The 25,487-nt window shown below is 45.0% G+C and overlaps 1 protein-coding gene across 11 annotated transcripts in view; it reads right to left on the bottom strand.

Moving 5' to 3' along the window:
* LOC129822769 (voltage-dependent L-type calcium channel subunit beta-2-like) overlaps positions 1 to 25,487 on the bottom strand; it is a 153,032-nt gene that overhangs the window by 9,021 nt on the left and 118,524 nt on the right. For 8 of the 11 annotated variants that reach the window (XM_055881158.1, XM_055881157.1, XM_055881164.1 and 5 more), the window contains 5 exons: positions 25,348 to 25,424; positions 24,663 to 24,802; positions 18,813 to 18,893; positions 17,510 to 17,568; positions 16,781 to 16,890 (listed from right to left, as the gene is read on the bottom strand). In XM_055881158.1, the coding sequence (XP_055737133.1) occupies positions 16,781 to 16,890; positions 17,510 to 17,568; positions 18,813 to 18,893; positions 24,663 to 24,802; positions 25,348 to 25,424 (467 nt within the window). Of the gene's footprint in view, positions 1 to 16,780; positions 16,891 to 17,509; positions 17,569 to 18,812; positions 18,894 to 24,378; positions 24,399 to 24,662; positions 24,803 to 25,347; positions 25,425 to 25,487 lie in introns of all 11 variants that reach the window. The other 3 variants (XM_055881162.1, XM_055881161.1, XM_055881167.1) reach the window with 1 other exon arrangement.

Genomic DNA, 25,487 nt, shown 5'->3' with positions numbered 1-25,487 from the left:
TATTGTACCAGTGTTGAATGTTCGAACTCAAATAGCTAACTAACTATTATGTTAAGGTAAGAATTAAGGTAAAAAGTTGTTGTTTGTTGAAACTGTCGCTGGGCAGTGACGGTTGTTAACTTCTCTAGGATAGGGGGCAGCATTTTCACGTTTGGATGAAAAGCATACCCAAATTCAACTGCCATCATCCCCAGAAGATAAGATATGCATATTATTAGTAGATTTGGATAGAAAACACTCTGAAGTTTCTAAAATTGTTTGAATCATATCTGTGAGTATAACATAACTTATTTAGTAGGCGAAACCCCGAGGACAAACCATTCAGATTTTAAATGTTTTGAGGTCACTCTCTTTTCAATGGATTTTCATTGGGAATCCAGATTTCTAATTGACCTTCTTGCAGTTCCTACCGCTTCCACTGGATGTCAACAGTCTTGAGAAATTGGTTGAGGGTTTTTCCTTTGTGTAATGAAGAAGTAGCCCTGTTCAGAACGAGAGTCGAGTGAAGTGTACTTTTTGTTTGAGGCGCGTAACCAGAAACCATGCTACAGTTTGTTTTAATCCTGTATTGAACACAGATCATCCCGTCTTCAATTTTATTGATTATTTACGTTAAAAAATACCTAAAGTTGTATTACAAAAGTAGTTTGAAATGTTTTGGCAAAGTTTACAGGTAACCTTTGAGATATTTTGTAGCCACGTTTGAGCAAGTTGGAACCGGTGTTTTTCTGGATCAAACGCGCCAAATAAATGTACATTTTGGATATATATTGACGGAATTAATCGAACAAAAGGACAATTTGTGATGTTTATGGGACATATTGGAGTGCCAACAACAGAAGCTCGTCAAAGGTAAGGCATGAATTATATTTTTATTTCTGCGTTTTTTTGTCATGCCTGCAGGGTTGAAACGTGCTTCTCTCTCTTTGCTTACAATGTTGCTATCCTCAGAAAATAGCATCATTTGCTTTCGCCGAAAAGCCTATTTGAATTCTGACATGTTGGTGGGATTCACAACCAGTGTAGCTTTAATTTGGTATCTTTCATGTGTGATTTAATAGAGGTTTGATTATTATAGTATTTTATTTGCATTTGGCGTGCTGCATTTTCTCTGGCTTTTGGCCAAGTGAGACAGTAGCGTCCCGCCTAAACTCAGATTTTTGGATATAAATATGAACTTTACCGAACAAAACATACATGTATTGTGTAACATGAAGTCCTATGAGTGTCATCTGATGAAGATCATCAAAGGTTAGTGATTAATTTTAACTCTATTTCTGCTTTTTGTTACTCCTCTCTTTGGCTGGAAAAATGGCTGTGTTTTTCTGTGGCTATGTACTGACCTAACATAATCGCAAGGTGTGCTTTTGCCGTAAATCCTTTTTGAAATCAGACATGTTGGCTGGATTCACAACAAGTGTAGCTTTAATTTGGTGTCTTTCATATGTGATTTCATAAAAGCTCTCTATGGTTAGGGCGTGACAATATTCCATAAAAAATCTGCCGTTTCCAGCTACAATAGTCATTTACAACATTAACAATGTCTATCTACACTGTATTTCTGATCAATTTAATGTTATTTTAATGGACACATTTTTTTGTTATTTCAAAAACAAGGACATTTCTAAGTGACCCCAAACTTTTGAACGGTATTGTATGTAATGGGGAATTGATATACACTAACAATCAAAGCAAACAGTTCAGAGCACATTTTGGATGGAGAAGTGCATTGTGCATCCGGGCGCATGGTCAATCCGATGTCTGCATGACATACATTGTTGCGCTTCGCCGAGCAGTACAGAGCTGTTGTCAAGGAAGTGAGTTTGTGTTTATAAAGGATGTACCGCCCCCACCTACCGTCAACCAATCATCTCAGTGCAGAGCTATACCAGGCCCTCCGCATTGTTACATTTGGAAGGCGCATGGCGATGCAGTATAGAGCTTGATTTGGCCTTTGCATATCCCTGGAGGCTCCGCAATTGCGTCACACCCTCCATATGGAGCCTCCGACCACATTTTCGAATCAAGCATAAATTGGCTGAGATGGACGCACAATATTTGTTACTGCTCGACTAAAACAATCTCGGTCGACCAACAGCCTAACGACCAAACAATCGACCTGTCAACTAATTGGGGTCAGCCCTAGGCCAGATTGTTCTTTAAGATGGTCAAACGTTCATAGATGACCAGCAGGGACAAATAGCCCAACCAAAGTTGCTGACGGCCAGTCGCTAATGGCCTGTTAGTCAGCGCTTTATTGTCAGCTCCTCATAGTTGTTTGAATCATGGAACAAAATAAGTGTTCCTGTTGCGCAACATTACTATAGGCTATGCTTTGAATTGTGTGAGAAAACAGAATTTTGATGGCCTCTATTAAAAAGAGGATCCCGCCAGCTTTCTGTAGGCTGAGCCTACAATATTTATTTCTCAACTGTGCATGTATTTACAACCGGAGTAGCCTACCTGGCTGGTATGAAAATGAACTGCGGGGAAATCATCCTCCATTTGCTATTCAAGTGCCTATAGATGACATGTATTTTTTTACCCTGCCCCTGTTCCAACAGGTGCATGATAATGGCCCATTCTTAATCACAACTAATTTCACACATATTTTATTTAGCATATGTAAAGACAAGATTAAATTGAGAATAGTCTGAATGGTGAGAATATTATCACTTGTGAATGATGCAATCTTAGTCAAGAAAGAGCGTATGCATTTTTTTGGCAACTTTTTCAAATCCTAGTCACATGCATCATATGGCGTAGCCCATAGGCCTATACTGTATGTTTTGATAAGGTTTGTATCACAACTAAAGTGGACAAATAACTCCAAACATAGCCTATAGGCCCAAGACCCCTTGAACACGGTTGGAGAGCCCATAGCCAACAGAGCCTAGTGAAACATGGGTTATTTTAGTCCCAGTCATTGTGCAATTGCATGTGAAAACAGAGTTTTGACTAGCCACTATTTAAAAGCGGGTCCCAGCTTTCTCGTGCTGCTATATTTATTGCTCAGTTCTTAAAAATGTAAAAATGCAGTGTGCAAAGCTGTCATCAAGGCAAAGGGTGGCTACTTTGAAGAATCTCAAATATAAAATATTTTTTTATTTGTTTAATGATTTTTTGCTTACTACATGATTCCATATGTGTTATTTCATAGATTTGATGTCTTCACTATTATTTTACAATGTAGAAAATAGTAAAAATAAAGAAAACCCTTGAATGAGTAGCTGTGTCCAAACCTTTGACTGTATGTGTGGAATTCAGACCCTTTGTGGAGTGGAGGACAGAGGAGCATCTAAAGAAAAAGTTACAGGTCTGTGAGAGCCAGAAATCTGGCTTGTTTGTAGGTGACCAAATACTTATTTTCCATCATAATTTGCAAATAAATTCATTAAAAATCCTACAATGAGATTTTCTGGATTTTTTTTTTTCATTTTGTCTGTCATAGTTGAAGTGTACCTATGATGAAAATTACAGGCCTCTCTCATCTTTTTAAGTGGGAGAACTTGCACAATTGCCCCACTGTATGTTAGATCGGGTTCAAGTCCGGGCTCTGGCTGGGCCACTCAAGAACATTCAGAGACCAGACTATGGACAGACTCATTTTACACGCTACGTGCTTCAGCACTCAGCGGTCCCGTTCTGTGAGCATATTTGATGAACTCACTTGTTGGAAAGGTGGCATCCTTTGACGGTGCCATGTTGAAAGTAACTGAACTCTTCAGTAAGCCCATTCTACTGTCAGTGTTTGTCTATGGAGATTGCATGGCTGTGTGCTCGATTTTATACACATGTCAGCAACGGTGTGGCTGAAATAGCCGAATCCACTAATTTGAAGGGGTGTCCTCATACTTTTGTATGTATAGTGTACCACTCTGGTGACAGACACAGTGAGACACACACTGTGACACAGACACCAGGCAGGGCAAACCCATTTTGGTGATTTCTGGTATATCAAAATAAATCAATTGGAGTACGTTTTTGGGATCATTCAGTAGTTTTTACCTGATACAATATCAATTCATGTTGAAAGTTCAATTTATATTGTTTCAGGTTTTGGTTTGTCCATTTATGTTTTGAGCTTGGACTTTAGCACTATTTGGTGTCACCTCATTAGTCAGTATGTGTTACACCTGTGCTGGTTGCCATCTCGTTAGTGGGAAGGTGTTGGCACAATGCTCCCGTTGTCTTGAGAGAAGTGGAGGGTTGGCACTCCCTAGTTTGATAAAGGAATGTTACGTTTTTATAATTTATAAATGTTTTTATTTTTATTTTTAATCTGATCTTCCCTATTTTGCTTTGTTCCACTTTGTGGTTTGCTTCCTATCTTTAAGTTTGGTCTGGTTTTTTATTTTATTTTCCTCTTAATGGGTGCTCATGGTGGGTGTCTTTTAGGTTCCAGTTGTTGTGGCTAGTCAACTTTCAGTGGACACCCTCATGAGTGTCTTTCAGAACCCCTCCTAAAACCCCAACTGTTTTGTGTTGGTTGTTGTCAGTGACGCTTTGTTAATTCCCCCTTCTGTTTGAGCGACATTATTTGGTTTTCTAGCCGGGAAACGTAACAAAATTCCTAAACTTTAGTTGAAAATCTCTGCTTCCTGTTGACAAGACAGATAAATAGGCCCAATATCAAAGGTTTTAACGTGTTCTAATCAATAACCAATATGCAGATTGTGATATCTTGAAAAGTGTCACACCCTGGCCTTAGTATTCTTTGTTTTCATTATTATTTTTAGGTAGGTCAAGGTGTGACATGGGGAATGTTTGTGTTTTGTCGTTTTGGGTGGTTATATGGTAAAGGGGGTGTTGGGTGTAGTGTATGATTTTGTGTTGAGTGAATGTTTCTAGGTATGTCTATGGTTGAGTGAATGTGTCTAGGTATGTCTATGGTTGCCTGAGTGGTTCTCAATCAGAGACAGATGTCTTTCATTTGTCTCTGATTGGGAGCCATATTTAAGGCAGCCATGGGCATCATGCATTTGTGGGTAATTGTCTATGTTGAACGTTTGTTGCTTGTCTGTGCACTAACGTTTGTAGCTTCACGGTCGTTTGTTGTTTTGTTTCTGTTTATGTATAGTGTTCGTTTTGTCTTCATCTCCAATAAAAGAAGATGTCTTCATTTCCCGCTGCGCCTTGGTCCTCTCTCTCACCCACTTATTATGACGATCGTGACAAAAAGTTAGATACTCATTAATATGCAACAATAGTAGACACCTTATAAACTGCACACGCACCAAAAACCCTGTTTTGAGAAGTGGCAATAAATCACTATCGATTAGGGGGAAATCAGATAGTTTAAACAGCGCATACAATCACAAGTTTAAAAACACATGGAAACTGGAGATATTTTTTACATCTCTGGTTAGAGAACAACCTGCAGAGGACAGTGAGCTGCATTTTTGGAATGATGCATTTTGATTTGGGGATCGCCAACACGGAAAAAGAAACTAAACACCGTCAATGACTCATCAATATCACATTGAAATCAATTGCAAGAAAGGAGGGAGATGAGGTTGCACATCTGGTTAAAACTAACACAGCTCACACCACATGGAATCTGGGAATAATGTGTACATCACTGGTTAGAAGACCATTTGTAGAAGAGAGCTAGCTACATTTTGATATGTTGCATTTTGATTCAAGTGCGTCGCCAATACAGTAACTGTAATGCAATGCTTTCTTTGTTAATCACTTCCATCGATATCACACTGAAATCATTCGAACTGGGAAAACATTTGGGGTGTAGCGCTGTTTAAACTAACACTACTCAAAGGCCACACAGAAACTTGGAATAACTAATAACATTGTTGGCTAGACGAGAATTTGTAGAAGGCTTATATTTATATTTTGGATTGTCGGTTGTTGATTTCGGTGGTGCTGCCATTTCTTTAAAAGGTAACAGACCACTTTTTCTGTTAGAATCACGACGCGGCATTGGATATCAACAGTGACAACGGTTGGCTGCTATTGGTGTGTGCCTAGCGACTATTTTAGAAAGGCTGCCGCAGATTATCAGTCCCAATTCAATAAATCCAAGTGGAAGTCCTGCTCATCCCAAAGCGTGTGACAAAATCAATGGTACAAAAGCAAAGATATTGATCTGTTTTAAGCAATTAATATTATGTCATGGTGATGACTGTACACTTTTATACCAACATCACCAATCTGAGGTAAAACGGATGTGTAATTCCACTAAATTTTATGGGGTGAAAATGCAAGATTGTGTAAAGTAGTAACACAAACTGTCCACATTGGGGAAATTATCACAATATACAATCAAATAATATGGCAAAATAATTCAACATGTCAACTTAAGATGCTAGTATATGTTGGGCAGTCACAAACTATTGCAACAATGACATCTCTATTTCTCACTCATTTAACCATTTAGAGAGTGGTGAAAGATTCCAAGAGCTCAGTGGTCTCCATCCTTGGGAAATGGAAAAATTATGGAACTACAAAGACTTTGACTAGAGCTGGCCGTCCGACCAAAATGAGCAACCGGGCAAGAAGGTCCTTGGTCAGGGAGGTGACCAAGAACCCAATGACCACTCTGACAGAACTGCAGAGTTCCTTGGCTGAGATGGGAGAACCTGCCAGAAGGACAACAGTCTCAACAGCACTTCACCAATCTGGGCTTTTTGGGAGATCGGCCAGATGGAAGCCACTCCTGAGAAAAAGGCACATGGTAGCACGTCTGGAGTTTGCAAAAAGGCTCGTGAAAGACTCAGATCATAAGTCAAAAGATTCTATGATCTGATGAGACAAATTTTACTCTTCAGCCTAAATGCTAAGCACTATCTGGAGACAACCAAGCACAGCTCATCACTCGTCTATGTCACGCCCTGGCCTTAGTATTCTTTGTTTTCTTTATTATTTTAGTTAGGTCAGGGTGTGACATGGGGAATGTTTGTGTTTTATAGGTTTTGGGTGGTTATATGGTAAAGGGGGTGTTGGGTGTAGTGTATGGGATTGTGTTGAGTGCATGTGTCTAGCGTTGTCTATGTTGGTTTAGTTGTCTAGGAGAGTCTATGGTTGCCTGAATGAGTTCCCAATTAGAGACAGCTGATTTCTGTTGTCTCTGATTGGGAGCCATATTTAGGGTAGCCATAGGCTTTCATGTGATGTGGGTAATTGTCTATGTTATACGTTTGTAGCCTGTATGTGCACTTCGTTCATAGCTTCACGATCGTTTTCTTGTTTTGTTAGTGTGTAAGTGTTTTTGTTTCATTTTTTCCTTCGTATTCATTAAAAGGAATATGGCTTATTTTCCTACTGCTGCGTTTTGGTCCGTCAATCCTCCACACGATCGTGACAGAATTACCCACCAACATCGGATCAAGCGGCATGTAGAGCGGCAACAGGACCCACCTACACAGGATTCTTGGACATGGGAGGAGATACTGGATGGTAAGGGGCCGTGGGCACAACCGGGAGAATATCGCCTCCCTCGTGAAGAGCTGGAGGCAGCGAAAGCCGAGAGGAGGCGATATGAGGAGGCAGCACGGAAGCAAGGCTGGAGACCCGTGAGTAATACCCAAAAATTTCTTGGGGAGGGGCTCATGGGGAGTGTGGCGAGTCCAGATGGGAGAACTGCGTCAACTTCCCGTGCTACCCGTGAGGACTCTAAGAGGGAACCTGAGCCAGTCGGGCTGATATTGGAGGTGAGCAATGGGAATGATGCAGAGACTGTTAAGGATTTATTGGGGAGGTTGGAAGAGAGTGAAATGAGGGAGCTGCTGTGTTGGTGCGTGAGGCACAAGATCCACCCGACAGAGCGTGTGCGGGATGTGAGGTTACCTGAGTCAGCTCTCCATGCTCGTCCTGATGTGCGTGCTAACCGTCTGGGAATGACAGTCCCACGAACCAGGCCTCCTGTACGCCTCCCTAGTCCTGCACCTCCTATATTAGCCCCATGTGCTAACTCTCCTGTGACAGTCCCCAGCCCAGTACAACCAGTGCCTCCTCCACGCACTAGCCCTATGGTGCGTGTCTCCAGCCCTTTACCACCAGTGCCTAAATCACGCACCAAGCCTCCTGTGTGTACCCAGAGTCCTGTGCGTCCTGTTGCTGCTCCCCGCACTAGCCCTGAGATGCGTGTCCCCAGCCCGGTACCACCAGTTCCGGCACCACGCACTAGGCCTAATGTGCGCTCCCAGGGTCCAGTATGCCCTGTTCCTTTTCCCCGCACTAGCCCTGAGATGTGTGTCCCCAGCCCGGTACCACCAGTTCCGGCCCCACGCACTAAGCCTAATGTGTGCTCCCAGGGTCCAGTATGCCCTGTTCCTTCTCCCCGCACTAGCCCTGAGATGCGTGTCCCCAGCCCGGTATCACCAGTTCCGGCACCACGCACCAGGCCTACAGTGCGCCTCAGCCGGCCAGAGTCTGCCGTCTGCACAGCAATGCCTGAACTGGCCGTCTACCCAGCGCCATCTGAGCCATCCGTCTACCCAGCGCCATCTGAGCCATCCGTCTACCCAGCGCCATCTGAGCCATCCGTCTACCCAGCGCCATCTGAGCCATCCGTCTACCCAGCGCCATCTGAGCCATCCGTCTACCCAGCGCCATCTGAGCCATCCGTCTACCCAGCGCCATCTGAGCCATCCGTCTACCCAGCGCCATCTGAGCCATCCGTCTGCCCCGAGCCATTAGAGCCGCCCGTCTGTCCCGAGCCGTCAGAGCCGTTCGTCAGTCAGGAGCCGCTAGAGCCGTTCGTCAGTCAGGATCTGCCAGAGCCGCCAACCAGACAGGATCTGCCAGAGCCGCCAACCAGACAGGATCTGCCAGAGCCGCCAACCAGACAGGATCTGCCAGAGCCGCCAACCAGACAGGATCTGCCAGAGCCGCCAACCAGACAGGATCTGCCAGAGCCGCCAACCAGACAGGATCTGCCAGAGCCGCCAACCAGACAGGATCTGCCAGAGCCGCCAACCAGACAGGATCTGCCAGAGCCGCCAACCAGACAGAATCTGCCCGAGCCGCCAGCCAGCCATGAGCAGCCAGATCCGTCAGCCAGCCATGAGCAGCCAGATCCGTCAGCCAGCCATGAGCAGCCAGATCCGTCAGCCAGCCATGAGCAGCCAGATCCGTCAGCTAGCCATGAGCAGCCAGATCCGTCAGCTAGCCATGAGCAGCCAGATCCGTCAGCCAGCCATGAGCAGCCAGATCCGTCAGCTAGCCATGAGCAGCCAGATCCGTCAGCTAGCCATGAGCAGCCAGATCCGTCCGCTAGCCATGAGCAGCCAGATCCGTCCGCTAGCCATGAGCAGCCAGATCCGTCCGCTAGCCATGAGCAGCCAGATCCGTCAGCCAGCCATGAGCAGCCAGATCCGTCAGCCAGCCATGAGCAGCCAGATCCGTCAGCCAGCCATGAGCAGCCAGATCCGTCAGCTAGCCATGAGCAGCCAGATCCGTCAGCTAGCCATGAGCAGCCAGATCCGTCAGCCAGCCATGAGCAGCCAGATCCGTCAGCCAGCCATGAGCAGCCAGATCCGTCAGTTAGCCATGAGCAGCCAGATCCGTCAGTTAGCCATGAGCAGCCAGATCCGTCAGTTAGCCATGAGCAGCCAGATCCGTCAGCTAGCCATGAGCAGCCAGATCCGTCAGCTAGCCATGAGCAGCCAGATCCGTCAGCCAGCCATGAGCAGCCAGATCCGTCAGCCAGCCATGGGCCGTCCCTCAGTCCGGAGCTGCAGTCCCTCAGTCCGGAGCTGCCGTTCCTTAGTCCGGAGCTGCCCCTTATCCTGGTGCTGCCCCTTATCCTGGTGCTCTCCCTTACCCTGGTGCTGCCCCTTACCCTGGTGCTGCCCCTTAGTCCGGAGCTGCCCCTTAGTCCGGAACTGCCCCTTAATTCAGTGGGGTTAATGTGGAGGGGGGTCATTTGGAGGAAGCTAAGGAGGCGGTTAGTGACTGTGGTGGGGTGGGGACCACGACCAGTGCCGGAGCCGCCACCGTGGAAGGAAGCCCACCCAGACCCTCCCCTAGACTGTGTAATGGTGCGCCCGGAGTTCGCACCTTAAGGGGGGGGTTATGTCACGCCCTGGCCTTAGTATTCTTTGTTTTCTTTATTATTTTAGTTAGGTCAGGGTGTGACATGGGGAATGTTTGTGTTTTATAGGTTTTGGGTGGTTATATGGTAAAGGGGGTGTTGGGTGTAGTGTATGGGATTGTGTTGAGTGCATGTGTCTAGCGTTGTCTATGTTGGTTTAGTTGTCTAGGAGAGTCTATGGTTGCCTGAATGAGTTCCCAATTAGAGACAGCTGATTTCTGTTGTCTCTGATTGGGAGCCATATTTAGGGTAGCCATAGGCTTTCATGTGATGTGGGTAATTGTCTATGTTATACGTTTGTAGCCTGTATGTGCACTTCGTTCATAGCTTCACGATCGTTTTCTTGTTTTGTTAGTGTGTAAGTGTTTTTGTTTCATTTTTTCCTTCGTATTCATTAAAAGGAATATGGCTTATTTTCCTACTGCTGCGTTTTGGTCCGTCAATCCTCCACACGATCGTGACAGTCTAACACCATCCCTACCATGAAGTATGGTGGTGGCAGCATCATGCTATGGGGATTCTTTTCAGTGGCAGGGACTGGGAGACTGGTAAGGATAGAGGGAACAATGAATGGAGCCAAATCCAGGCAAATCCTTGATGAGAACCTGCTGCAGAGTGCGAAGAACCTTAAACTGGGGGCAAATATTTACATTCCAACAGGACATTGACCCCAAACATACAGCCAAAACAAAGCTGGAATGACTTCAGAGCCAAAACAGAGACTTCTGAAATCTGTGGAAAGACTTGAAGATTGCTGTTCACCGCCGCTCCCCATCTAACTTAACAGAGCTTGAGAAAATCTGAAAGGAAGAATGGGAGAAAATCCCCAAATCCAAATGTGCAAAGCTGATACAGACATACCCAAGACGACTCAAAGCTGTAATCGCCGCCAGAGGCGCTTCTACAAAGTGCTGATTCAGAGGTAAAGAATATTTATGTAAATTAGATATTTCTGTATTTCATTTTCAATACATTTGCAAACATTTCTAAAAACATCCTGGCTGGCTGGCGGCTCTGGCAGATCCTGGCTGGCTGGCGGCTCTGGCAGATCCTGGCTGGCTGGCGGCTCTGGCAGATCCTGGCTGGCTGGCGGCTCTGGCAGATCATGGATGATTGGCGTCTCTGGCAGATCATGGCTGGCTGACGGCTCTGGCTGGTCATGGCTGGCAGACGGCTCTGGCTGGTCATGGCTGGCGGACGGCTCTGGCTGGTCATGGCTGGCGGACGGCTCTGGCTGGTCATGGCTGGCGGACGGCTATGGCTGGTCATGGCTGGCGGACGGCTCTGGCTGGTCATGGCTGGCGGACGGCTCTGGCTGGTCATGGCTGGCGGACGGCTCTGGCTGATCCTGTCTGGCGGAAGGCTCTGGCGGATCCTGTCTGGCTGATCTTGTCTGGCGGACGGCTCTGGCTGCTCCTGTCTGGCGGACGGTTCAGGCTGCTCCTGACTAGCGGCTCGGGACAGACGGGCAGCTCTGACGGCTCGGGACAGACGGGCAGCTCTGACGGCTCGGGACAGACGGGCAGCTCTGACGGCTCGGGACAGACGGGCAGCTCTGACGGCTCGGGACAGACGGGCAGCTCTGACGGCTCGGGACAGACGGGCAGCTCTGACGGCTCGGGACAGACGGGCAGCTCTGACGGCTCGGGACAGACGGGCAGCTCTGACGGCTCGGGACAGACGGGCAGCTCTGACGGCTCGGGACAGACGGGCAGCTCTGACGGCTCGGGACAGACGGGCAGCTCTGACGGCTCTGGGCAGACGGATAGCGGAGGCGGCACTGGGCAGACTCTAGCCGGCTGAGGCGCACAGTAGGCCTGGTGCGTGGTACCAGAACAGGAGGTACCGGGCTAAGGACACGCACCTTAAGGCTAGTGCGGGGAGGAGGAACAGGGCATACTGGACCCTGAAGACGCACATTAGGCCTAGTGCGTGGTGCCGGAACTGGTGGTACCGGGCTGGGGAAACGCATCTCAGGGCTAGTGCGGGGAGGAGGAACAGGACGTACTGGACTCTGGAGACGCACAGGAAGCTTGATGCGTGGTGTTGGGACTGGTGGTACTGGGCCGAGGACACGCACCTCAAGGCTAGTGCTGGGAGCAGGAACAGGGCGCACAGGGCTCTGGAGACGCACAGGAGGCTTGGTACGTGGTGCCGGAACTGGAGGACTGGTACGAGGGGCTGCCACAGGAGAGCTAGTACGTGGGGCTGCTACAGGAGGTGCAGGACTAGGGAGGCGTACAGGAGGCCTGGTTCGTGGGACTGTCATTCCCAGACGGTTAGCACGCACCTCAAGACGAGCATGGAGAGCTGACTCAGGTAACATCACATCCCGCACACGCTCTGTCCGGTGGATGTTGTGCCTCACATACCAACACAGCAGCTCCATCATTTCACTCTCCTCCAAACTCCCCAATAAATCCTTAACAGTCTCTGTATCATTCCCATTGCTCACCTCCAATATCAGCCCGACTGGCTCTGGTTCCTTCTTCGGGTCCTCACGGGTAGCACAGGAAGTTGACGCATATCTCCTATCTGAACTCGCCACACTCCCAATGTGCCCCTCCCCAAGAAATTTTTGGCGTTTCCTCGAGGGCTTCCTACCGCGCCTTCGTGCTCCTTTCTCCAACTCCATAATCCTGTAACCCTCCTCGCACTGCTCCAGCGAATCCCACTTTCTCTGGATCGCACGCCCACCTGTCTATCTCTTCCCAGGTTGTTCTCCACTCATCCTTTTCCCGGGTCCATTCCTCCACAAAGCGCTGTTCCCTCCTTTCACGCTGCTTGGTCCTGGTTTGGTGGGTAATTCTGTCACGATCGTCGTAACTTAGAAGAGAGGACCAAGGCGCAGCGTGATAGAAATACATCTTCTTTTATTTTGAAGACAAAAAACGAACACTATACAAACTACTACAAAAACAACAAACGATCGTGAAGCTATAACAAACAATAAGTGCAGACACTGGCAACTTACACATAGACAATTACCCACAACAGCCCAATGCCTATGGCTGCCTTAAATATGGCTCCCAATCAGAGACAAATGAATGACAGCTGTCTCTGATTGAGAACCATTCAGGCAACCATAGTCATACCTAGATACCTACACTCCACACAAACCCATACACTCTAACAAAACCCCCTAGACACTACAACCACCCAAGACAAGACAAATATACAAAAACATCCCCCCTGTCACACCCTGACCTAACCAAAATATTACAGAAAACAAAGATAACTAAGGCCAGGGCGTGACATCGACACAAGATCCAGCATGACCTGATGCAGGGCTCCCCTGGAGAAATAGCGTCTTTTAGGTTTTTCTCCAACCCTAATCTAGTGCACCTGATTCTAATAACTATTTGATCGATAAGCTACAGGAGGAGGGTAACTCTCCATGAGTTCTGAACCTCCACCTAGTCCCCCCACCCTTTTCTCTTGTAAACTCACTCCCTCTACTATAGCTGTCTTTGGTGATTGGACTGAGAGAGATGTAAACACAGACAGCCGGCAGCTACGACATTTAACAATGTGTCATTCATTCGCCATTATATCATCACGTAAAATAAAGTGAATCTTTGTTTCATATTCTTGTGTGTTTGTGCTAAGGACGTCCAGTAGGTTAATATGAATAGTACTGATGACTGTATTACAATCATGTTGGTAAGATATTGTAATACTTTCTGTAACTGGTCTCATCACCTGCTGCTTGTATTTCAATAGGTACTTTGTTTTTGAATTATTCAATTGCCAGAAAGTGAGAATAAATCAGGCTAAGATGCTGCAACATCAGTCAAAAACCATTGTAGTGCAGAACAACATTGCCTTGACACTTTATATCTATTGGAGATATGGCCAAAGAGTAGCTTATACCAACGATCAAGGTAAGAATATACATAGCTATAAAGTTCTATTTCTGTTTGGTTAAATTATTGCGGCATTGTGCTATTCTATGTAATTTGAGCATTGGTTTGATTATCTAAAGTAGCTAACTACGGTGGAGAAGTCGAATTGATGCAACAAAATGAACGTTTGTAGCCGATCTGAGCTCATACCTGCATGTTAGATAGTTAATCTACCTCGAATAATACTGTGAATATTGCTGAGATAATTGAACAAAAGAAGTATGTTGAGGGTCAATGTTGTCACAACGAGTTAACTTGCTAGCCAACTTGTGCCATAGTTGGGCTGCTCAGACTAGATGTGAACCCGTGAGCCTGGCTGGCAAGCTAGCTAGCTAGCTAGTAGATAGCGTTACAATGTCAACTAATTAGCCTACATTATTGAAATTGTATGTTTACCTTGCTTGAATTCTATTTTGAATATGGCTTAGATATGTCTGAGAACAAAAATATATTGAGCATCAATGTTGTCAAGATATAACGTTAGCTAGTTAGTTAATAACTTGTGTAGGTAACTAGTTAGCTACTGTTGCTAAGATACAAGAATGGCCAGGTTTCGGTTTTACGTCACAGCTCAGTACATAGGACAGATATATCGTCAATGAGGACATGCTGCATTTCTCACCTTGAATGGGACTGTATGATTTCTGATCCTGCTTCTGTCTGTCTATCTTTTCTGTTTCTCTTTCAACAAACAATTAAATATTAGCCTGCTAGCCCCCGTGTAATTACTTAGCTTTCCTTCATGAGTTGCTGTAAAAGAGCAGCGAAAATATTGTTTTTAATTACATCAACAACACATTTCTCGGTTAATCAAATGGAAGGCACTTCTGTCTGATATGTCAACTTTCTTGGATTTCGAGCGTCACTGTTGACAATTTAGTGGAACTTCTTAAATGTCTTCTTAGAAAAACCCGACGGGAGAATGGTACATTTTATAGATTATTTTAGCAAGAAAAACGCCATCTGCTGACCATTTAAGGAATTGAGTCCTCAACCGGTGTGCCAAATTTCATTCTGTAATATGGAATATTGACGGAGAAATGACAAGCGCAACTATCGCCACGTCTATAATATTACAGGATTGTGTGGAAATTGGAAGTATAATATTTATTTATTTAACCTTTATTTAACTAGGCAAGTCAGTTAAGAACAAATTCTTATTTATAATGCCGGCCTACCCCAGCCAAACCCGGACGACGCTATGGGACTGCCAATCACGGCTGGATGTGATTCAGCCTGGATTCGAACCAGAGACTATAGTGTTGCCTCTTGCATTGAGATGTAGTGCCTTAGACTGCTGCGCCACTCGGGAGTAACCAGTATTAACAAATGCATTTTTCTCCAGTTGGGTCTAATAAATATATCATGAACAGTCCAGGAAATCTCCCTAGCAACACTTTTTATTACATTTCATTAAATAAAGCTTGTGTTTGCCCATCGAGAGCTGCCCATGACTAAGATTCCCCCACCTCTTGCCCTATTTGTTTGTTGTCGGAAATTGCGCTGATAGTCCAGATGTGTGTCTGATAATTAGAATTCAGCGATTGTCATTAGGCCCACTAAACTTGTAGCCAGAATTGATGTGTATCCTGTTGTATGCGCGGGTTTTGGTCTTGGCCACAAAAATATTAGTGTTCTCGTGAACCACAACGCAATTTGGCGGGTATACTGCCCATTTTCAAGTCAATTCAAGTCAAGAATTGTCATGCAGCTGACATGCGGTAATGTTAAATAATTATGTAATTGCTTATAGTTTTCTTGACATTTCATTTGAAAAATGGTGAAAATAGGCTCACGTTTTACCGGTAAGGCATAGGCCTACCCCTACTATTTATTTTGCCAGGACGCCGTACAGGACCGTACCGGCTTAGTCCACTTTCGCCCCTGTATCTATCACCATCAAGACAGAGTCGGGGTTCAGCGTACTGTCAAAACATCAGTCCCTGAAGTGACAAAATAATTATCCAGTTGCATTGGTTTCAAGTTAAAGCTTTTAGTCAAAAGTGGAGCACAAAGATTAAAGTTTGTGCAGTGTTTTGAGTGTCTCCCAGTGCTAATTTCGCTTTAAAGATGGGCGAGTTTATCCCATAACTACTCTCTTAGAAAAAAAGATTCCACCCCTAACCAAAAAGGGTTCTCCTATGGGGACAGCCGAAGAACCGTTCTAGTTTTGTAGATGGCACCTTTTTTTCTAAGAGTGTAATGGAGCAACCGGCACACCAGGTCGGATCCCAAATGGCACCGTACTCCCTATTTAGTGCACTACTTTTGACCAGGGCCCATACGACTCTGGTCAAAGGTAGTGCACTGTGAAGTGAAGTGTGCCATTTGGGACGCAGCCCCATGAGCAACGTTACAGAGCACCACGGCGATCCAACACAAAGATTAGCTACATGGCTTCCGTAGTTTCGTTGGCTCAGTGAGGTCATGTTTCATTGTTATCGCAGCTTGTTACTTAAGCCTGGTAAAATCAGCCTTGTTATCTGGCACCAGGTATCTAGTCTCTCCTTTGTTTCTCTCTATTTCGTCCCAAAAGCAAACCTTTTTAATCACAGGCCTGGCCAGGTCATTCTTCGCCTTCCAACATCTGATCTTATAACCATCTCCAAGGTTGCGCCCAAAATGGCACCCTATTCCCTATATAATGCACTACTTTCAACTAGAGCCCTTTGGGCCATGGTCAGAAGTAGTGCACTATATAGGGAATAGGGTGCCTTTTGGCAAACATCCGAAGACTTTCTTTCATCTTTTACTCTTTCCCTTCTCTCCATGCAACTGGCCCTAGAAGAACACAGGTTTCCCAGCCTCATACTTCCAAACTTACCAAGGTTGGAGCGTGTGTTGGATCGCTCGATGATGGCGTGTTTACTAGGGTTGTTGAGGACGGAGCGTTTGGCAAGAGAGATGTCCGCAGTGACTCGAGTGATTGATATTCTGATAGGAAGGCAGAGAGAAAATAACTGGTCACCGAGAGACTCGAGTGTGCTCTGATTTCTGAAACAGCCGTATCAATAAAATATTTAACACTTGGGGAAAAGTACAGAGTTTGAAACAAAAAGGCATAGCCGCAAATTCACAGTCCATAATGAAGAGGGGAGAGTTTTGTGATTTCTAAGCAAGGTTTGGTAGAAGAGGGAAGAGAGTGGTGAGAGTATGCTTTGTAAAACTCATTGTTGGTTATCCAAAGGGTTGCACTTTGAGAGGGATATAAAACAATGCACAGTATATGCTAATGATCCTATGTTTTGTCAAATCATTTCTCTACTGCGGATAGGAAAGTGGCCAGGCCGCCAGAGAGGAGAAGAGCTGAGGAGAACCCTGCACTGCACTAGGGCCCACTATAGCCTATTAAGGACATGGATAGGGCCTATTTAAAGTAGCAGCTAGCACACATCTCCAGGCCAAACAAACTTGTTACACACTCCCTCTTGCAAAACCTCCAGGGATGACTAAATACCAGCCTATAGGACTCAGGCAGTGCATACTGAACAAGGATACAGAGAGAGAGAGAAAGAGGGAGGGAAGAAAAGAATGCAGGGACAGCTCAACTTACCTTCCCTCAAATCTGTGTTTCAAAAAGTCAAACAGTGCTTTTTGCATCATATCTGTCACCTGAAACCAAATGGGACAATAAAAACAGAGTGAACGTTTTAGGAATCACCATCATTAAAACAGACGTGTGTGTGTGTGTGTGTGTGTGTGTGTGCGTGTGCGTGTGTGTGTGTGTGCATGGGCGGGTGAATCAAAGCCAGCTCTTTGTTGCTGAAAAAGGGATCCCCACAGCACAGATTGTTGTTTCAGTATTGACTGAGGGCACTTCAGCCTTCGCCTTGTAAACAACTGTGATCCTCCTCAGCTTAGTGTGTCCTGTTCTCACCAGGTTCCAGAGACCCCTGCCCCTGTCTGCCTCCCACAAATGCACAGAGACAAAGCTCAACTCTGCCATTGCATCCATGTGTCCACAGCGTAAACTAGTAGTAGAAGTGTAGTTAGTGTAAACGGTATGTATTAGTGAGTTGAGTAGTGGTGCTAGTGCAAGTAGAAGGATGGCAAAATTCCAGTAACTTTTCCAAAATGTCTAGGTTTTCCAGAAATTCCATTTGGCAGATTCACGGAAACGGGAGGGAATAAGCAGGACATCCAGAATCCTCCAACCAGGATTCTGGATGTTACACATTGTTACAATGTTACACGTTGGTTTCCTTATCCTGTAAACAGTCTATGGACAAGGTATGACAACGTTTGGTTTCGTTTCCCTGGCAGTTGCTTGCACAAGTCCCATTGAAGTCATGGGACGGATAGTAGCATTTTACAAATCATATATAAGTGACTTTGTTGAGCTTCACAATAAAGTGTAGTTACTTTCGAATGATTTGGACATGATGTGTGAAAAAAATTATAATGTCAGTCCCATGACTTGAAGGGGATTTGTGCCACAAATGCTAAAACGTTAATATTTGGAAACAGTGCCAGGGAAACTAAACCACCTCATTGGATTGCTGTCATACCTTGTCCATAGACTGCTTACAGGGTAAGGAAACCAATATTCATTTAAACATTTGGGTGAACTATCCCTTTAACAAGTAGGTCACATTCCACTGCTTAGACATTGCATGCATCAACCAATGGTTTCGTGCCACGTCATCAACTGTGTCGTTGACTGACAGATTGCTATAACATACGATGTGGTTGGCTGACAGGTAAAACGCCTATCCAGGTGATGTAAGATCTGGCAACATACGTAGTGGAATGCGATCGTTGTGATCTAAATAGAATGTCCTTGTGAGTGTAGTAGCGGTAGTGTCAGTAATAACCTCTTATTAAAGCTTTACATCAATTTATAACAATTATGTTACCTCGTAGCCCTTCAGTGACGGTCCAACCAGGACCACAGGTCGCATGGAAGGCACAACGTCGTATGGAGGAATGTGTTCCGTCTGCCCGGCGACAGAAAACAAACCATCAGCTTCACATCCAGGGAGATTATTATACATAGGGTGCATCCCAAATGGCAACCTATTCCCTACACAGTGCAGGGCCCTGGTAAAAAAAAAAAAAGTAGTGCACTTAATAGTGAATAGGGTGGCATTTGGTACGCATGAACAGAATTACACACTAGGTCCAGCAGGGAACAGCAAAGCACAACCTATTAGACCAGGGTTTCCCAAACTCGGTCCTGGGGCCACCCCTGGGAGCTGGTTTTGGTTTTTGCCTAGCAAAACTAACTCATCATCAAGCTTTGATTATATGAATCAGCTGTGTAGTGCTGGGGCAAATGAGATAACGTACACCCGGGGGAGGGGCAGGACCCAGTTTGGGAAGCCCTGCACTAGACCATTTAATAGAACTGAAAGGAACTATGAAATTAGTTGTCCTAACTGCGAGTCCCAGTTTTCACTCAACACACAAGGATGCCAGCTAGAATGTTCGGACCCATAGAGATAGGGGAGTTCTGTTTTCAAAAGTAACAAATGATACCGAATTATATCACACACTGAACAAATATTAAGATAATCTGTTAGTATTTGCTCTTGGAATACAACACTCTTATCTTCACCCAACCCCTAAATGAATTGACAAGAAGCTTAACATGAACAACAATCAATCAATGTGTGGAAGTCAAGGTATACAGTGGCTTGTGAAAGTATTCACCCCCCTTGGCATTTTTCCTACTTTGCTACCTGGAATTAAAATAGATTTTGGGGGGGTTTGTATCATTTGATTTACACAACATGCCTACCACTTTGAAGATGCAAAATATGTTTTATTGTGAAACAAACAAGAAATAAGGCAAAAAAACAGAGCTTGAGCGCGCATATCTATTCACCCCCCCTCCCAAGTCAATACTTTGTAGAGACACCTTTTGCAGCAATTACAGCTGCATGTCTCTTGGGGTATGTCTCTATAAGCTTGTCACATCTAGCCACTGCGATTTTTGCCCATTCTTCAAGGCAAAACTGCTCTATCTCCTTCAAGTTGGATGGGTTCCGCTGATGTACAGCAATCTTTAAGTCATACCACAGATTCTCAATTGGATTGAGGTCTGGGCTTTGACTAGGCCATTCCAAGACATTTAAATGTTTCCCCTTAAACCACTCAAGTGTTGTTTTAGCAGTATACTTAGGGTCATTGTCCTGCTGGAAGGTGAACCTCCGTCCCAGTCTCAAATCTCTGGAAGACTGAAACAGGTTTCCCTCAAGAATTTCCCTGTATTTAGCGCCATCCATCATTCCTTCAATTCTGACCAGTTTCCCAGTCCCTGCCAATGAAAAACATCTCTGGGTGATGTAAGGTGTTGGGTTTGCGCCAGACACAGCATTTTCCTTGATGGCCAAAAAGCTCAATTTTAGTTTAATCTGACCAGAGTACCTTCTTTCATATGTTTGGGGAATCTCCCACATGCCTTTTGACGAACGCCAAACGTTTGCTTATTTTTTTCTTTGAGCAATGGCTTTTTTCTGGCCACTCTTCCGTAAAGCCCAGCTCTGTGGAGTGTACGGCTTAAAGTGGTCCTATGGACAGATATTCCAATCTCCACTGTGGAGCTTTGCAGCTCCTTCAGGGTTATAGTTGGTCTCTTTGTTGCCTCTCTGATTAATTCCCTCCTTGCTTGGTTCGTGAGTTTTGGTGGGCGGCCCTCTTGGCAGGTTTGTTGTAGTGCCATATTCTTTCTATTTTTTAATAATGATTTAATGGTGCTCCGTTGGATGTTCAAAGTTTCTGATATTGTTCTGTAACCCAACCCTGATCTGTACTTCTCCACAACCTTGTCCCTGACCTGTTTGGAGAGCTCCTTGGTCTTCATGGTGCCCCTTGCTTAGTGGTGGTGCAGACTCTGGGGTCTTTCAGAACAGGTGTATATATACTGAGATTATGTGACAGATCATGTGACACTTAGACTGCACACAGGTGGACTTTATTTAACTAATTATGTGACTTCTGAAGGTAATTGGTTGCACCAGATCTTATTTAGGGGCTTCATAGCAAAGGGGGTGAATACATATGCATGCACCACTTTTCTGTTTAAATTTCTTAGCGTTTTTTTAAACAAGTATTTTTTTGCATTTCACTTCACCAATTCGGACTATTTTGTGTATGTCCATTACATGAAATCCAAATTAAAATCCATTTAAATTCCAGGTTTTAATGCAACAAAATAGGAAAAACGGCAAGGCGGTGAATACTTTTGCAAGTCACTGTACTTGTGTTGAGTGTGGAGATAGCAGAATCTCTAATTTCACAATTCTTATCTACTCAAAGGGAAATGTCAGTAGAGGAACTCGTTAGTCAGAACAGGGATAATCACAACAGAAGGCTAGAAATGCAAACTAGAGAGGAGCAGACTAGCAGAATAAAAAAAACACCCAGTCACACAGCGACAGAGTAGGAGCTCAGTGTATCTCAGTGACAGCTTCAGAGGGATCTGTCTGTGCGCGTGTGTGTGTGACAGCGAGGCAGTAGACCTCTAATGCCACATCTGCGTGTGCTGTCACAGTGGTGTGACAGTGCAGTATGAGGAACACTCAGACAGACTGACAGACAGACGCGCCATTGCTTTGCAGGGAAATGAAAGCAGAGAGAGCAAGCGAGTGAGAGAGGCAGATGTCACACTTCTACCTCCTCTTCTGTGCAAAATTAATGGACAATAACGTTTTCAAATGTAATCTAATCTTCTTTCACCACTCTGTATTACTGCTAACTACACTGCACAAAAATATATACGCATTTCAAATATTTTACTGAGTTACAGTTCATATAGAGAAATCGGTCAATTCAAATAAATGAATTAGGCCCTAATCTATTGATTTCACATAACTGTGAATACAGATATGCATCTGTTGGTCACAGATACCTAAAAAAAAAAGTAGAGCGTGGATCAAACCAGTTAGTATCTGGTGTGACCACCATTTGCCTCATGCAGCGCGACACATCTCCTTCGCATAGAGTTGATCAGGCTGTTGATTGTGGCCTGTGGCATGTTGTCCCACTCCTCTTCAATGGCTGTGTGAAGTTGCTGGATATTGTCTGGAACTGGAACATGCTGTTTGTACACGTCAATCCAGAGCATCCCAAACATGCTCAATGAGTGACATGTCTGGTGAGTATGCAGGCCATGGAAGAACTGGGACATTTTCAGCTTCCAGGAATTGTGTGTACAGATCCTTGCGACATGGGGCTGTGTATTATCATGCTGAAACATGAGGTGAGGGTGGTTGATGAATGGCAGACAATGGGCCTCAGGATCTCGTCACAGTATCTCATGTGCATTCAAATTGCCATTGATAAAATGCAATTGTGTTTGTTGTGCATAGCTCATGCCTGCCCATATACCATAACCCCAGCGCCACTACTCTGTTCACAATGTTGACATCAGCAAACCACTCGCTCACACGACGCCATCTGCCCGGTACAGTTGAAACCGGGATTCATCCGATTCTCCAGCATGCCAGTGGCCATGGAAGGTGAGCATTTGACCACTGAAGTCTGTTACGACGCCGGACTGCAGTCAGGTCAAGACCCTTTCCTGAGACGGTTTCTGACAGTTTGTGCAGTAATTCTTTGTTTGTACAAACCCACGGTTTCATCAGCTGTCTGGGTGGTTGGTCTCAGATAACTGCGCAGGTGAATTAGCCAGATGTGGAGGTCCTGGGCTGGCGTGGTTACACGTGGTCTGCAGTTGAGAGGCCGGTTGGACGTACTGCCAAATTCTCTAAAACGACGTTGTTGAGAAATTAACATGAAATTCTCTGGCAACAGCTCTGTTGGACATTCCTGGAGTCAGCATTCCAATTCCACGCTCCCTCAAAACTTGTGTTGTGTGACAAAACTGCACATTTTAGAGTGGCCTTTTATTGTTCCCAGCACAAGGTGCACCTGTGTAATGATAATTATGTTTAATCAACTTCTTGATATGCCACACCTGTCAGGTGGATGGATTATCTTGGCAAAGAAGAAATGCTCACTAACAGAGACGTAAACAAATTTGTGCACAACATTTTATAGATAAGAAATATGGAACATTTCTGGGATCTTTTATTTCAGCTCATTAAAACATTGGAACAACAATTTATATTTTTGTTCAGTGTACCTATTGCTCTTGCAGTTTTTTTCTCCATCTCACCCTTTTTTAAATATCTTAGTTTCTCTGCTGTCTACCTGTCTTTTCCTCTCTCCATCTCTTTTCCTCTCTCCATCTCTTTTCTTATTTTCCTCTCTCCATCTTTTTCCCTCTCTCCATCTATTTCCCTCTCTCCATCTTTTTCCCTCTCTCCATCTATTTCCCTCTCTCCATCTCTTTCCCTCTCTCAATCTCTTTCCCTCTCTCCCTCTCTCCATCTCTTTCCCTCTCTCCATCTCTTTCCCTCTCTCCATCTCTTTCGCTCTCTCCATCTCTTTTCCTCTCTCCATCTCTTTTCCTCTCTCCATCTCTTTCCTCTTTTCCTCTCTCCATCTCTTTTTCTTTCTCCATCTCTTTCTCTCTCTCCCCCCTTCCCCTCGCTCTCTCTCTCCAGCTCTCTGTCTTTCTAGGTCTCCATCTCTTTTCCTCTCTCAATCTCTTTCTCTCTCTCCCTGTATCTGTCTCTGTCTCTCTCACTTTCATTTTTCTTCTGCTGCCGTCACTGGCGGTCCCTGGGGAACTCTTGTTACATCTGAGTGGGGAAAGTGCTGCTAGATGCAGGCCAAAGCTGACCACGTCTGGAGAACTACCGGTCACTGTAGTCACAGATATTTTAGGCCATTTTTTCCTGGCCTAGACTACAGGGTTATTGTTACAAAAATATTCATGCTGCTAGATGATTGAAAATGGTGGCTATTGTTGCCATAGTTGTATGGTCTTAGAAAGGACATTAGACTGTACCTCTGTATCCATTTTGTATGCTGATTGTAAAAAATAAAAAATGGTTTAAAGAAAGAGAATGGAGATGATTTTGGGGTTTGACAAGATTTGCTCCAAGTCAAGACATGGACTGACTAGGACCGAGAACGCTTGTGTTTGTTATGTGTATAAGGTATGCCTACACACACATCCCATCATGTGCCAAGAAAGCCCTTACGGGATGTTCCTAACTCCTTAGGAATGGTGTTTTAAACATAGCAGTGCTATACATAAGAATAGATTGACATAAGTCGTTTCATAATAAGAAAAACACAAGAAGTGCTGTTGTATTTGTTCTAAAAGAGGTCACACGCGATTCATATTACTGTGGATATACACTTCTGGTTAAGAGCTGGATACGCTGAGTTCCCACTAAATCTGCATCACGCACACACACACACACACAGAGACCACAGCGACGACAGTGAGTAAGAGGGGAGTCCAGAACGACCACAACCACTGCAGAGAAATCACAGAGGCACATCCCCCAGACCCCCAAGGCCCTGCTGGGGGTTTGGTGTGTGCTGCATGCTAACTTAACTTACCGACTTCTGCTTCTGCTTAGCTACAGCCCAGATGGAAGAGGAGAGAGAAAGAGCGTTAAGAAACAGGCAACATGCGTGCTAATGGCTCAAACGCCCAGCCGGGGGGAAGAGACACTGACTGCGGCAGTAAGACACGTAGGGTAAACAGAACGGACAGACAAGCGGATTTTGGACAGAGTGATGCTGAGCAGCCACGGTCAGGCAGTTGTCAAGGGTAGCCGTGCGGACGGACGGAGAGAGGAGATACAGGTAGAGGAAGAATACCAGCGTAGTGCCATGTTTACCTTCTTAAAGAAGGGCATTCGTTTGTCTTTGGCTAGGGTGGGTGACATGACAGTGTTTGGCTGACTGACTTTAGGGGAGCGAAGGTGGACTGGAAGCTCATTGTCCTCGGGGTCTAAGCCTGTGGCGTCTATGTCAACGGCTATGCACACGGACATACAAGGCCACCGTCACACAGAGGCAATACACAGAAGGCTACAGAGGTGACAGTGAACACCTAACACTGAACAGATACACAGGTTATTCCAGCACATATAACAACTATACAAACCATAAACAAACCATAGCCAACTATAGTCATACTATGGTTTGACTATACAGAAAAAGAGCACTGACAGTAACCAATAGCACATAAGTTAAGCAAACATTTAAGGCCACAGTAAAACAAAAATACCATTCTAAAATTTTTACTATGGGCCTACATCCTGTTGATTTAACTACTGATTGGTCAAATTTCCTGACGTGCACCAATGACAGGTCAGCAGTAAAGTCCAACTAATGACCTTACTAATAAAACTTACCGTCGTCTTCTATTTCTGTCCCCCTTCATACTCAAGCCCTTTTAGAGGTCGATGGAAGTTTGATAATACTCAAGTGTTAAGAGTAAAGAGTTTGTGTTAGTGAAAAACATGTCGACCACTGTCAAAACCCTGCTCCAAAAACCCTGCTCCAATGGCCTTTACTCACCAGAGGAAGGGGGGGTGGATTTCCGCGAGTTAGGAACCACTTCACCTAAACTGGTAGAGGAGTTTGCTCCCGATTTACTGCGAAGATAAATCATTCACATCAGTATATCATTCATTGCAGCACATTTGAGGTGTTGCTAG

Source organism: Salvelinus fontinalis, chromosome 25, assembly GCF_029448725.1.
Source record: "Salvelinus fontinalis isolate EN_2023a chromosome 25, ASM2944872v1, whole genome shotgun sequence".
NCBI classification, from domain to species: domain Eukaryota; kingdom Metazoa; phylum Chordata; class Actinopteri; order Salmoniformes; family Salmonidae; genus Salvelinus; species Salvelinus fontinalis.
The sequence above is the reverse complement of the archived record's forward strand: the minus strand, read 5'-3'. Positions and strand labels throughout refer to the sequence as shown.